Raw genomic sequence first — 13818 nt, 5'->3', positions numbered from 1 at the left:
TTGGCATGGGTACCAAAGGATCATTCATGAATTGTCGTCATCAGCATGTTTGGTTCGTGTCTATCCATGCATATGAGCAAGACCATGTCAAAGTTTCTCTTGTACAACACGTCTTCATTCAGAAAGAAGGTACTAACTAACCTTCTAATAGTCTTCTTATCTTTGTTTGATGCCCCAGGTGAGTACTCTTGTCTTTGAATCAAGAATTTAATATCATGATACCATGGTTTGTCTTAAATGACCTCTTCTACAGGGAACACATGAGCAGGTCTATCAAGGCGCATAACATCTATTGTAGGCACATCATTTCATCGGTTCACAATAATCATGGAGGATAAAGTTGCCATAGCATCTGCTATCTGGTTCTCCTTACGAGGTATATGATGAAATTCAATTTGGTTAAGAAATTTAATAACCTCCTAGCATAATCCTTGTAAGGAATCAAACCAGACTGACGGGTTTCCCATTCTCCTTTTATCTGATTAATCACCAAAGCTGAATCTCCATATACATCCAAAATTTTGATTCTCAAGTGGATAGCCTTTTCAAGACCCATAATGCATGCTTCATACTCTACCACATTATTCGTACAAGTGAATGTTAATCTTGTGGTAAATGGAATATGAGAACCTTGAGGGGTGACAATGACTGCCCCAATTCCATTTCCATAAGCATTAGCAGCTCCATCAAATATCAAACCCCAATGGGATTTTGGGTTTGGCCCTTCACTTGTCAACGGTTCATCACAATCTTTCACTTTTAAGTACATTACAACCTCATCGAGGAAGTCAAATTGAATGGATTGATAGTCGTCAATTGGCTGGTGAGCTAAATGGTTAGCCAAGATACTTCCTTTTATTGCTTTCTGGGTATGGTACTCAATATCGTATTCTGACAACAACATCTGCCAACGAGAAATTCTTCCAGTTAAAGCATCCTTTTCAAAGATGTACTTGATTGGATCCATTTTGGAGATCAACCAAGTAGCATGATTGAGCATATATTGGCGGAGACGACGGGCAGCCCAAGCTAAAGCACAACAAGTCTTTTCGAGCATTGAGTATCGAGACTCACAATCCATGAATTTCTTACTCAAATAGTAAATGGCATGCTCCTTTCTTCCAGTTTCATCTTGTTGACCGAGCACACAACCCATGGAATCTTCTAATATGGTCAAGTACATAATTAAAGGTCTTCCTTCAACTGGAGGAATCAGAATAGGAGGCCTCCAACAGGTACTCCTTGATACTATCAAAAGCTTTCTGGAAGCCTTCAGTCCACACACAACCTTGATCTTTGTGAAGAAGCTTGAAAATTGGCCCACAAGTAGAAATCATGTGAGATATAAATTGGGAGATGTAATTCAAACGTTCGAGGAATCCTCTAACTTGTTTCTCTATTTTAGGTGTGGGAATTTCTTGAATGGATCTGACTTTATCAGGGTCCACCTCAATACCTTGTTGACTGACGATGAAGCATAGGAGCTTTCCTGAACAGACACCGAAAGTACATTTACTGGGATTTAGACAGAGTTTGTACTTCCTCAGACGTTGAAATAGCTTTAATAAACACTCAACATGCTCCTCTTCAGTATTGGACTTAGCAATCATGTCGTCCACATAGACCTCAATTTCCTTGTGTATCATGTCATGAAAGAGCATTGTCATGGCTCGTTGATAGGTTGAACCAGCATTCTTCAAACTGAAAGGCATAACTCTGTAGAAAAATATTCCTCAAGGTGTAACAAATTATGTTTCCTCCCTATCTTTGCGGGTCATTCTAATTTGATTGTATCCAGAGAATCCATCCATGAAATAAAAGACTTTGAATTTGGCAGTGTTGTCGACCAACATATCAAGATGAGGTAAAGGGAAATCATCATGTCGACACACATTCAAACTTTACCATCTTTATTTAGAACGGGCACTATGTTGGCCAACCATTAAGGATACTCAGATGTAACAAGAAAAACGACATAAATCTGCTTCTGAATCTCTTCTTTGATCTTGAGAGCCATGTCTGAGCATGTTCTTCTTAATTTATGTTTGACCGGCGGACATTCTAATTTCAACGATAAATGGTGCTCCACAATATCAGTATCAAGACCTGGCATGTCCTGATAAGTCCAAGCAAACACATTTGTATATTCTCTGAGGAGATCTATCATTCTCTCCTTGACATCCAGGACAAGCGATGCCCCAATCTTGACCTCCTATCTATCTTCTTCGAAACCCAAGTTAATCACTTCTATTGGCTCTTTGTAAGGCTGAACGGTCTTTTCTTCTTGCTCAAGTAGCTGGAAGATCTCATATGGAATCTCTTCATCACTTTCTTCTTCGACCTAAAATACAGGGAAATCAAAGTTGGGAGAGGGCATAAGGTCATTGCTCTGAATGGGTGTGACATCGATTAATCTGCACACATGATTTATGCTTGTTTTTTTAGGATAAAAATAATGGAATTTGCATGCAGATATTGAAAGTGATTTTTGTTTATTTGTTTTAGGTTACCATTTTTCAAAAGGAAAAAAGTAAAACAAAACTGAAGATAAAATGAACACTTTTATTAATGATAATGGGAACTTGAAACAAAGCCCAACAAAATACTCTTTCGCCTTGAGCAGGACGGAAGGAAATTTTGAAATAACAATAAAATATTACTTAGAAACATGAGTAATTATAGGAACATCAACAACTATCCAATTTTGGCAGACCGTCGCACGTGTCATGAAGCTTTGTGCATCCTCGTCGGGGTGTTCTTCAATGACAACATTTGTTTCAGATTAACTAGGGTTGATGACTCATCCACTTCATAAAGTCTCTTGAATAGGAAGGACAACCATGTCTTGTTGAGAAAACTTTGAAGATGTAGGTGAGAAACCAAGACCTTCACGAAATTTGTTTTCGGGGAGACTCACAACTTGTCCCCATCCACTCGTTGAACCATCTTCGACTAACTGTCGTGCATCATTGAAGGAACGAATGAAAGCTCCATTCTCTTGTACGTTCTTGACAATAATAGATAGAGTTTGAAACTATGTTCTAACCTCGTCCTTGGCATCGATGAAATAAAAAGATGATAGGTGACTCACCACTAAAGCTTCTTTTCCACATACTGTGACTAGCTTCCCTTTTCATACAAACTTGAGCTTCTGGTGAAGAGTTGAAGTGATAACCATTGCTTCATGGATCCAATGGCAACCCAACAAACAACTGTAAGAAGCATGTATATCCATCACTTGAAAGGTGATTTGAAAGGTATGTGGTCCAATGGATATAGGGAGATCCACTTCGCCGATGACAGTCTTTTTGGAGCCGTCAAAAGCCTTAACAATAACCTCACTAGATCTCATATGATCCCCTTGAAAAGTTAATCTAAACAAAGTTAATTTTGGCATGACGTTGAGTGAAGAACCTGTGTCCACCAATACACCAGATAGAGAATCAGTAAGGCAATTCATGGAAATATGCAAAGCCATGTTGTGATCCTTGCCTTCTACTGGGAGTTCTTCGTGATTGAAGCTTAGATTGTTGCAGGTAGTTATGTTGGCGATGATGTTGTCAAATTGGTCAATCGTTACATCATGGTCGACATAGGCTTGCTCAAAAACCTTTTGTAGAACCTCCCCATGAGCCTCAGAACTCATCAGCAGAGATAAAACAAATATCTTGGAAGGGGTTTGCAGGAGTTGATCCAAAATTTTGTATTATCTATTCTTGATCAATCTAAAAACCTCATCAAATTATGAGTTGATATTAGCTCTACTGGACTCTTCTACAACATTAGGTTTATTGCTCATAGTCGACGTCTCAACTTGTGTTTTCTTCCCAACTGAAGCTTTAACATTTCTTGGTGGTACCGTAGTGAATATACACCCGCTTCTTGTGACCCCACTTACATATGCAATGTTGATGACAGAAGGCATAGAGGGTAGAGGAACCTTCTTCCCATCTTTGATCATGGTAGCCTAGTACTTATAGGGTACAACTTTGTTGGATTGGTACGGAGCTGGGCCCGATAAGTAAATAACCAAAGGCGACTTTGCAGAGTTGCGACTATCGAACGTGATTTCCAAGGGTCCGGGAACATTGAACCGCGGATTATAACATTGACATTGTTCTCGAGATTTCTGGGATGGACAACAGTGATAGTTCCTGCGTCCAACAATTCTTGGATATCCTGTCGTACAAGGGAACATGCACATGGGTTTATTGAACGAACCCCACAGGTGGTATAATCATGTGATGGAACAAAAGAAATCCGAAACAAACTTGTGTGCATTGCAACCAAAGATCCTCTCACAAACCTCACATCGTAGACTTGGTAATTACCTAGACAACCCTTAACCATATTGACTTGATTGAAGTTCCAATTTCTATCAACTCGGGTAAGCCCATTGTCTATTCCTCTTTGCACATCCTCCCTTACAATGCGGCAACCATGAAGAGTCGTAAAACAAAGTCCTCAAGACGCATAGTTGTGTGGCGTCATATAGATGAGCTCACCTAACTTAAGGTGCATCTCAACCAAATCTCCCTCTAGATAAGGTACATCATAAACTCTGAAAGCACCAGGACAACCTTCCACCATGTTGAGGTAGTGGATTGACATTACATTTGGATTGGCATATATGAAAGATAGAATGTCACTTTTGATCAATCGTTAAACGTCAGACTTCAAGCCATAACAGTCTTCTAGAGTGTGTCTGGGTTCCCCTTGGTGGTAAGCTCAAAATTGGTCAACTTTGTAGCAATACGGAAGTTTTGCTGGAATAGGGGAAGAAGGTCTAGTTTGAATGTGTTTCTTGTCGACCAAAGATGGTAATAGTTATTTGTAAGTCATAGGTATCAGATCAAAGTACGACCTTCTTTGAATTGGATTATTATTGTATTATGGACGGGCCTGTTGCTGAGGCCGTTGTTGTGGTTGCGGGGTATTCTGCTGGGTGTATTAAGGTTGTTGTTGTGTAAATTATGGCTGTTGTTGTCGTTGTTGGACTTGTGGTTGAGATTGTTGTAAGAACTGTGACTGGTAGGATGGAGCTACTGCTGTAATATGTTGTTGTTGTTATATCTTCCTTGGTCTTCTATGTACCACCACACTGATGTCTTTCTCTTTCTTCTTAGAGAACCCAACTTCTAAATTTCTGACGCCTCGAGATGAACCACCTTCTTTAACCAATCGTCCCTCACGGACACCTTCCTCGAGACGCATCCCCATATTCATCATGTCGGTGAAATCACTTGGTGGATTCACTATCATTCGTTCATAGTAGAAAGGACTTAGAGTCTTCAAGTAAATCTTATTATTTCACTTTCTTCGAGAGGAGGATAAATCTGGGCGGAAACCTTACGCCATCTTTGTGCATATTCCTTGAAAGTTTCCTTGTCTCTTTGGGACATAACCCGAAGTTGATCTTTGTTCGGCGCCATGTCGACATTGTACTTGTACTACCCGATGAAAGCTTCACCTAGATCATTAAATGTGTGGATATGAGCACTATTTAAGTTGATGTACCATTTGAGAGTGGCACCAGTCAGACTGTCTTGAAAGTAGTGAATTAGTAACTAGTGGTTGTCAGTTTGAGTGGACATTTTTCGGGTATACATAGTTAAGTGGATTCTCGGACAAGAATCCCCTTTGTACTTTTCAAAGTCAGGTACTTTGAATTTGGCTAGTATTTTGACATTTGGCACAAGGCAGAGATTGTGGGCATTCTTTCCAAATAGAACTTTTCCCCTAAGGGCATTAATCTCTCTTTGCATCTCAGCGAATTGATCTTGGAATTCGTCCATTTTCTCATATACTCCTATACTCTCACTTGGAGTGGTGTGAAAGATGGGCTCTTCGTGGTATGGAGTAGTGTGTATCATAGGAGGTGGTACCGACATGACGACGTGCATTGCGAGAGCTTCAGAAACTTGTGAGTGGTAACCTTGTGGCACATAATTTGGTGGCATGGCCCAAGGGAAATTGTGGTGCATTTGATATTGAGGGGTATTCACAAGTGCCACAGAAATGGGCGTAGACATGACCTCAAAAATCACAGTTCTTTGAATAGGTTTTGGGGGTGGCTGATTCTGAGCAGCCACCAGCATTTCCAGCATTGTTGTGAGTTTCTCCATATTTATTTTGAGGGAATTAAATTCTTCCCTGAGTTCATGGTTTTTATGTTCAAGTTGTTCCATCATTTTCTGATGACTAGCTCGAGTGTTGTACCGGTGAAACAACTTGTCTATTGGAGTGAAAAACAGGGATAGGTCTTGGTAATGCAAAAAGTGTAATGTTTAGAATGATGCATGATATGAAATGCAAATGAATTTTAAGGAACTTTAATAAACATAATTATTTCAAACATTATGGAGATAAGCATTACTCTTTTGATAGCTAAAAACTCGTTTCATTAATATCAGAAAGATTACAATTTTTTTTGAAGTACACTTTCAAATGATACATGGAAAATAACTAGAATCCTAAGGAAGTTACTGAGAAGAAGATATGATCCCTCTTTGTAGCTTCCTATTAATCTCTTTAATCCGGTCATTCATTTGAGTCTTTTCGACCACTAGCTTGTTAACAATCATCTTCCAAGCGCCTGAAGTATGAGGATTATCTGAACCAGGAACTGGCATAATGCTAAAGGAAAATAAACCCTCTTGCACCTTTCTTTTCTTTTTAGCAAGCTCTTCATTATTCCTCTGCTTCAAGTGTCTTTGAAGCTCTTCATTCTCTGCGTGAATAATCTGCTACTTATTCTTCCGAGCATCCATTTCTCATTGCACCCTAGTCAAAGCAATCTTGAGTTTCTCTTTGTCAGTCATAAAAATGAGAGAAGTTTCTTTAATAGTTAAAGATAAAGGCTCTTGTCTAGGATAAGGTATCTTCAAACTGACGACCCTAGCTTGCACCAATTGGAGATAAGGCTCCAAAGAGACGAAATCTAGCTTTCCTAGAACTTCTCTTCTTTTCTTATGAACATGGTGTCAGTCATGCAAATCTTTTCTTTGAATGCTTTGTTGTCTTCTCCTTCCTTGAAAAAGAAGCTATATAATAAGATGGTGTTGGGCTTGTCCTTCATTGGGTATCCAGACTGACGGCGAGCCAAAATCGGGTTGTAGTTAATGCCTGCCTTCGTACCAAGAAGAGGTACATTAGGAAACTCACCACAACTATCAATAATTGTCACCCCCTCATAAGCACGATCAAACCAATCAATGTCAGAATGAGTGAGAGACATAATCTTTTATAACCATAGCAAACCATCCTTAAGGTCCCAAAAGGCAGTAGATCGAGTTAAGTGCGAAATAAACCAGTTGTAGAGCAGAGTTATACAACATATGATCATTCCTCCCTTATGAAAATTCCTGAGATGGACTGAATGGTAAACATCTGCAAGTAAGGTAGGTACTGGGTTTCCAATTAAGAATATTTTGATAGCATTAATGTCAACAAAGTCGTCAACATTAGGGAAGAGGAACAATACATAGATGAACAAGGCAAGAATAGCCTCAAAAGCGTCCATACTTTTCATGCTATCAAAATAACGAGCTTCCTCTATCAAGAATTTAGCAGGTAAGCCAAGAATTCCTCCTTTTGTAGTCAGATTAGCTTTTATCTCAGACATCTTTAAATGAGTAGCTTTTGCAATGTCTTGATGCTTCAGAATTTCTTCTAATTTGGAAAAGGGGACTTGATCAAGAATGGATAGGCCAATCAAGTGAGAAAACTCCTCCAAGGTAGGCACAAGCTGATAATTTGGAAAGGTAAAGCACTGGTACAATGGATCATAGAATTGAACCAATGTAGCAAGAATCCCCTTCATCATGTTGTTCTTCAAAAGAGGTAGAAGTCTCCTATATCTGCCTTTGAAGTGTTCAGGATTAACCACCAGAGATCCTAGATCTCTTAAATTCTCTAATTTGGGACTTTTGAAAGTGTACTTTTGAGTTCTTCTTCTAACAAAATCCATAGTGAAAAATATGTTTAACTTCACGAGCATGAGGTCATGGGTCTAACCATCCCAACAAGGTAACTGCTAAGGGTTTATCATCAAGACATGAACTAAGGTTCTAACAAAGTTCCCAGAATCATAATCCCATGTTTCAGATATTACCGGTTTGGACAACTACTTGTCAACCAATAATATTCTCAAGAGAAACTCATATGAGTGTAGTATCGTGTATCAACTAATTCAAGTTTACACCTTCATAGTCACCACACTACGTCCTAACAAGGATTAGCAGGGTAAAGGGATACTAAAGTCATTGGCTTCTTGGGCTCACAGGTCAAAGATAGAAAATGTTTTCATGATTTCTCGTTCAACAAATACCATACCTAAAGAGGCCTCCACTGATTGGGGGATTCTCAAGTCAGCTTGTTCGGGAGTACTCCACCCAAGCCAACTTGACTATACCACCCTCTTATCTCAACATGCACTCAAGTTTGGGTTAGGACTTTTCTTAACACAAAGATCACCCAAGCAAATATAAATAAACAAATAATAAAGCATAGATAAAAACAAGATAAGTATAACCCTCTTGGGGATGTCCCCAGTGAAGTCGTCATTTCTGTCGCGGTGAGAATCGGAGACCAAGCTATCAGATTAACTTGACTTGCAAAAGATTGATATCACCACCAAACTTTTATTTTTCCAAGGGATGGGGAAAATATTCAAAATAAACCCAAATGTAAACATGCATAGAAAATAGAAAAACTAGAAGCAAAGCAAGTAGAGATCGAAGATCCGAGGGTTGGTTATGCAAGGTATTAACACCCTAAGCACCTGTAGTACTCTACAAGAACATTTTGAATTTATCTATGTTTGTTTAAAAGTTGTTTGCATTTTTGATTGGGGTAATAAAATGGGTTAAAATGTTTTTGGAAAGTGTTACTTGACTAAAGGTAAGTCAAAGATTGAGTTTGAGATGCTTCATGTATACTAAAGCATTGGGAAGTGTAATTGAAAGATTCATTGACTAAAAGTAAGTCAAGGTTTTGTGTTTGAAATGCCTCATGTGCACTAAATCATTTTCAAGTGTATTTGAAATATCCATTGACCAAAAGTAAGTCAAGGTTTGTGTGGGTGTTTTAACTTGAAAAAAAAGGGTAGGCTTTGGTTTTAGGGTAAATCTATGAATGGACAAACAAAGCCAATAAACAAACAAAGAGTACATGACTAAGAAGTCAACATAAGACCCTTTCTCTTAAATTTAGATACATAAAGATGTATAAATTGGTAACGCAAGAAAAAGCTACTTACATGTTTTTCAGGCATGATGATCATAAACAAGACATGACAAAGGTTTACATAACACCACATGAGATAGCACATGAACAAGTATGAGATACATATTCAATCATTATGGAAGTTCATGGAGGAAAAAATTGAATGAAATGATAAAAAAAATTGGACATGGATATAACATCACAAATTGGGATAGAATTACAAGACATGATTTAAACAAGTGTACATTATTCAACACAAGGGTATCAAACCACATAAGACAAGTATCATAATCAAGATATATGGTCGTCAATAAAATTTGTAACGAAAAGACATTTAAAACATGGATCATATGAACATGGTATGGACAAAGTAAAACCCTAAGGGGATTATTATGCATACAAGTCAAACAAGAGGCAAGAACATGTTAGGGATAAGTTTGGACCTAAGCCTTAATCATGACATGAATAAGAAACAAGAAAATGGAAACCCTAATCACCTCCTAATCATTCATTCAAGCATGTTTTCAAGGTGAATCAATTAAGTCAAGGTATGGAAGTAATCAATTTTAACATGTTAAGGACAACAATCCTCATTTAAAAGAGTGTTCTATAATCATACAAACATTCAACAATAAGAACAACCAAGAGATGAACCAAAAGAATTGATTAGGAGCCTTACAAAATACTTAAAAGCATATTTTTTCCATTCAAACAAAAATGGTGAAATAAATAACTTTTTTGGATTTTTTTGTATCATCATAAAATAGACATTCTCGTGAATATATGGAAAAAAGAATGGGTCCAAAAGGCAAATGGATCATGATGTTATGGATTTTGAAGTTTGTGAAGAAAAATGGACATTTAAAAAATGAGAGAAGTAAACATTACATTGGCCAGGTTCGAACCCACGCTCTTGGGGTTACATGCGCTGCTTGGAAAAATAAAAACCAAAGGCTTGGGCGAGGGGGATTCAAACCCCAGACATTTTGGTTACAAGTGACTTAGGGCGTGCGCTTCTACCATTAGGGTGGCTATACATTTGCTCATTAAAATGGAAACATAAGTATATATTGTATAACACGTCACATTTTGAAATGTCAATGCCATATCAACATCTTCTTCAACCTCACGCTCTCTTTATTTTTTTCATTTTTTCTTTCATCATTTTTTCCAGATTTTCTAACAAACATATCTCTCTCATTTCTCAACCATTTTCCATAAAATAAAGATCAAAATTGCTTAGAAAAATGTAAATAACACAATGGTGCAATAGGTTTTAGTTAATACTTAAAGATGAAGATGCACGAAGGTCAAAACCAGAACTAAAACTTTAGGTTTCATGCAACTTAAATTCACATAAACAACAAGATAAATGGCATGTGAGCTAATGATCAATCTTAACACAATAAACGCTACATGTTTGCTTCAGAAATCACATGGAAATGATGCATGTATAGTGAGTTTAAAAGTGGAAGAATATACCTATTGAATCTAGGTCCAATGCCTCTTCAATACCACTTCCAGCTACTTTCGATGCTTCTCCTAATGTTTATGAACTCCCAGAAGATGATTGGAACCCAAGGTTGATAGAATGCATCAGAAAAAAATGAGAGAATGGAGGTTAAGGTTTAAAAGCTCTCAAGAATGGAGTTTCACTTGGAAAGCTTGGTGTGTGGATAACTAATACTTTATAATCTATTTATAGGGATCTTTGGGGGTTCAAGAAATCTCAAATATCATAAAATAATGATGGCTTATACTTAATTGCTTGCTTGGTTGGTTCTTGCACAACTCACCAAGTGGGAAGCATGACAAAAGAAAGGAGTTCATGGAGTGTTTTGTGATGTCCATTCTAAATCATAAGGGTTAACCTGAGGCTTGGAGTTGGTATGTATCAGATCAAAACCATTTGGGAGCTCAATTGTACTTCTTGTTGGATTAAAAGCTACTTTATGCAAAAAGAATGGAATAGTTCGTTGTGTATTGGTTTAGTTACTTGGATAATAGCTCAAAAGTGGGTGAAATCTTATGATTAGGATGAGATTTATAAGCAATAAGTACATGTACTTATGGATTTGTTTGGATTTATAATGTATTATGGGTTGGAATTCGACCTATGAACCATTTCATGAGGTTGTCTTCCCAAATTCGTTTCTCTTAGCTCAAGCATGGGAAATTGTTAATCTTGTACATTTTGGAAAAATGGAATCATGACCTACAACTTTAATGTTGATCACTTTGCTTGAATAAGTTGGGATCTTGGTGAAAAATAGGCATAAAGTTGGTCACTTGACTAGGTCAGCATGCTGGAAATTTCACTAAGTGTTTTATTACATGAAGACTAAACAAATCATCCACTTCATGGCCTCATATCTTCTCATCCATGCATTTTTCTAGGTTTCATCACCTAGGTCAAAGTTGAATTATGAATCAAGCCCTTCAATTTGATCACTGGAGCAAAGAAAATGGTGGCTTGGATCACAAGTTATGGCCTTGAAAAGTTGGGTACTTGGACATGATTTTTAGGGACATAGCAAAAATTTCCAATTTCTCCATCTTTGCCCCTTTTGCAGGTAACCTTGATTTTCTTGATTTAACTTGATCAAATGACTTCATTGATCATATTTTCATGATCATTGACTTGAAAAGTCCATAGTTGACCAAAAATCTTAAAACTCAAACTTTGACTCTTAGGCATCTGTTGAGTTTTCGTCAATTAAGTTCAAAACTTCATCTGTTCTTGAGCCATTTGAATCATATGAGTGTGTTATGAGGACACATTTTAATACCTTGGATCATTCCTCAAGCCATAGGATTATGCTTTGGTCAAAGAGTCAACATTAAGTTGACTTTGGCCAAAACCCTAATTTTGAGTGCTAGATGAATTGTGACTTGACGAACTTGAATTGAGGTGAGTACAAACTTTGATTGTTGATGGAGGGAGACTATTTATCACCTTGAGACATTTCTGATCATACTAAGCCTTGATTGATCCATTCCCTGAACTTCTTGATGCCAAAAGCCTATCCTGCAAACAAAGTAAAACAAGACATATATATATATATATATATATATATATATATATATATATATATATATATATATATATATATATATATATATATATATATATATATATAGTATTTTTGTGGGGTCAGAAAAGCATAAGGGTATACCCAAAAGTATTTGATGACCTTGATGTTATGCAAATGATACAAATGATAAGGGATCTTAGAGGTGAAAATTAGAGTATTATAGGGAGTAACTAGACTGATCTTCCCCCTCTGACTCTTCTGTGTCGATCAGTAACAACTGATGTAGTTGATGCCTTTTGTCCATAGATTTTGTCTTGATCACCCTTTCGGGTTTTCAATCCACTGGGACGCTCTTTTTTTCCTAAGTCTCCCTTTTGGGTTTTCAACTTAGCAAGCCATCATTTTATTTATCCCTAACGTTTTCCTAGATCTCCCTTTCGGGTTTTCGCTCACCGGGATACCCATTTTTGCCTAAGTCACCCTTTCAGGTTTTCGACTTAGCGGGTTTTTATTAGGCATAGTATTTTTTAACTGCATCAGAGTTCACGGGGTATGAGAGCTCTTCATCATCCATATTTGTAAGGATCAATGCACCTCAGGAGAAGGATTTATTTACAACATATGGGCCTTCAGAATTGGGAGTCCATTTCCCACGTGAATCCTTGTGTATTGGCAAGATCTTCATGAGAACAAGGTCTCCTTCTCTGAATTCTTGAACACGTACTTTCTTGTCAAAATTCCTCTTGAGCCATTTCTGGTACAACTGCCCATGGCACAGAAAGGTTATTCACCTCTCATCTATGAGGTTTAACTGGTCAAATCTGTTTTGGATCCATTCAGCCTCTTCTAGCTTGGTCTCCATCAAGATTCTTATTGAATATATTTCAACTTTGATTGGAAGAAAAACTTCCATCCCATATACTAAAGAAAATGGGGTTTCCCCTTTTGAAGTGCGAACAGAAGTCTGGTATCCATGCAGGGCAAAGGGTAGCATTTCGTGCCAATCCTTATAGGTTTTCACCATTTTCTAGAGGATTTTCTTGATGTTTTTATTAGCGGCTTCAATAACGCCATTCATCTTTGGATGATATGGTGAAGAGTTATGGTGCTTAATCTTGAAGTTTTCACATAATTTTTTCATTGTCTTATTGTTTATATTTGTCCCATTCTCCGTAATGATCCTACTTGGAACTCCATAGAGACAGATAATCTCCTTCTTGAGGAACCGTGCGACCACTTGTTTTGTCACGTTAGCATAAGAGGAGGATTCTACCCATTTGGTAAAGTAATCAATGGTAACCAGGATGAAGCGGTGACCATTGGAAGCTTTAGGATCGATGGCGCCAATCATGTTAGTACCCCATATTGAGAATGACCAAGGTGATGTCAAAACATTTAGTAGGGTCGGAGGCATGTGTACCTTGTCAGCATATATTTTTCATTTATGACATTTTCTGGCATAATTGAAGCATCGGATTCGATGGTTAACCAGTAGTAACCAGCTTTCAAAATCTTCTTGGCCATGGCATGCCCGTTGGCATGAGTTCCAAAGGATCCG

The 13818-nt window shown here is 37.6% G+C and overlaps 2 protein-coding genes across 2 annotated transcripts; both read right to left on the bottom strand.

The window, feature by feature from the left end:
* Positions 1-355: 355 nt before the first annotated feature.
* LOC127102407 (uncharacterized) lies at positions 356-5262 on the bottom strand. The gene is made up of 2 exons (XM_051039776.1): positions 5095-5262; positions 356-904 (listed from the first exon to the last, which is right to left on the bottom strand). Exons 1-2 carry the CDS (start codon positions 5260-5262, stop codon positions 356-358), a joined length of 717 nt encoding a protein of 238 aa, XP_050895733.1.
* Positions 5263-7243: 1981 nt separating this feature from the next.
* LOC127102406 (uncharacterized) lies at positions 7244-7969 on the bottom strand. Its single transcript, XM_051039775.1, has one exon. The coding sequence runs from the start codon at positions 7967-7969 to the stop codon at positions 7244-7246; it is 726 nt and encodes a 241-aa protein (XP_050895732.1).
* Between the last annotated feature and the right edge of the window lie 5849 nt (positions 7970-13818).

This window comes from Lathyrus oleraceus, chromosome 7 (assembly GCF_024323335.1).
Source record: "Lathyrus oleraceus cultivar Zhongwan6 chromosome 7, CAAS_Psat_ZW6_1.0, whole genome shotgun sequence".
NCBI classification, from domain to species: domain Eukaryota; kingdom Viridiplantae; phylum Streptophyta; class Magnoliopsida; order Fabales; family Fabaceae; genus Lathyrus; species Lathyrus oleraceus.
This window is presented reverse-complemented; position numbering and strand designations above follow the sequence as displayed.

Coding starts and splice junctions, on each gene's coding strand:
- LOC127102407 (XM_051039776.1), bottom strand. CDS start 5,262: ATGATAGTGAATCCACCAAGTGATTTCACCGACATGATGAATATGGGG. Junction 905..5,094: donor AGAAAGACATCAGTGTGGTG/GTACATAGAAGA, acceptor TCTCGTTGGCAG/ATGTTGTTGTCAGAATACGA.
- LOC127102406 (XM_051039775.1), bottom strand. CDS start 7,969: ATGGATTTTGTTAGAAGAAGAACTCAAAAGTACACTTTCAAAAGTCCC.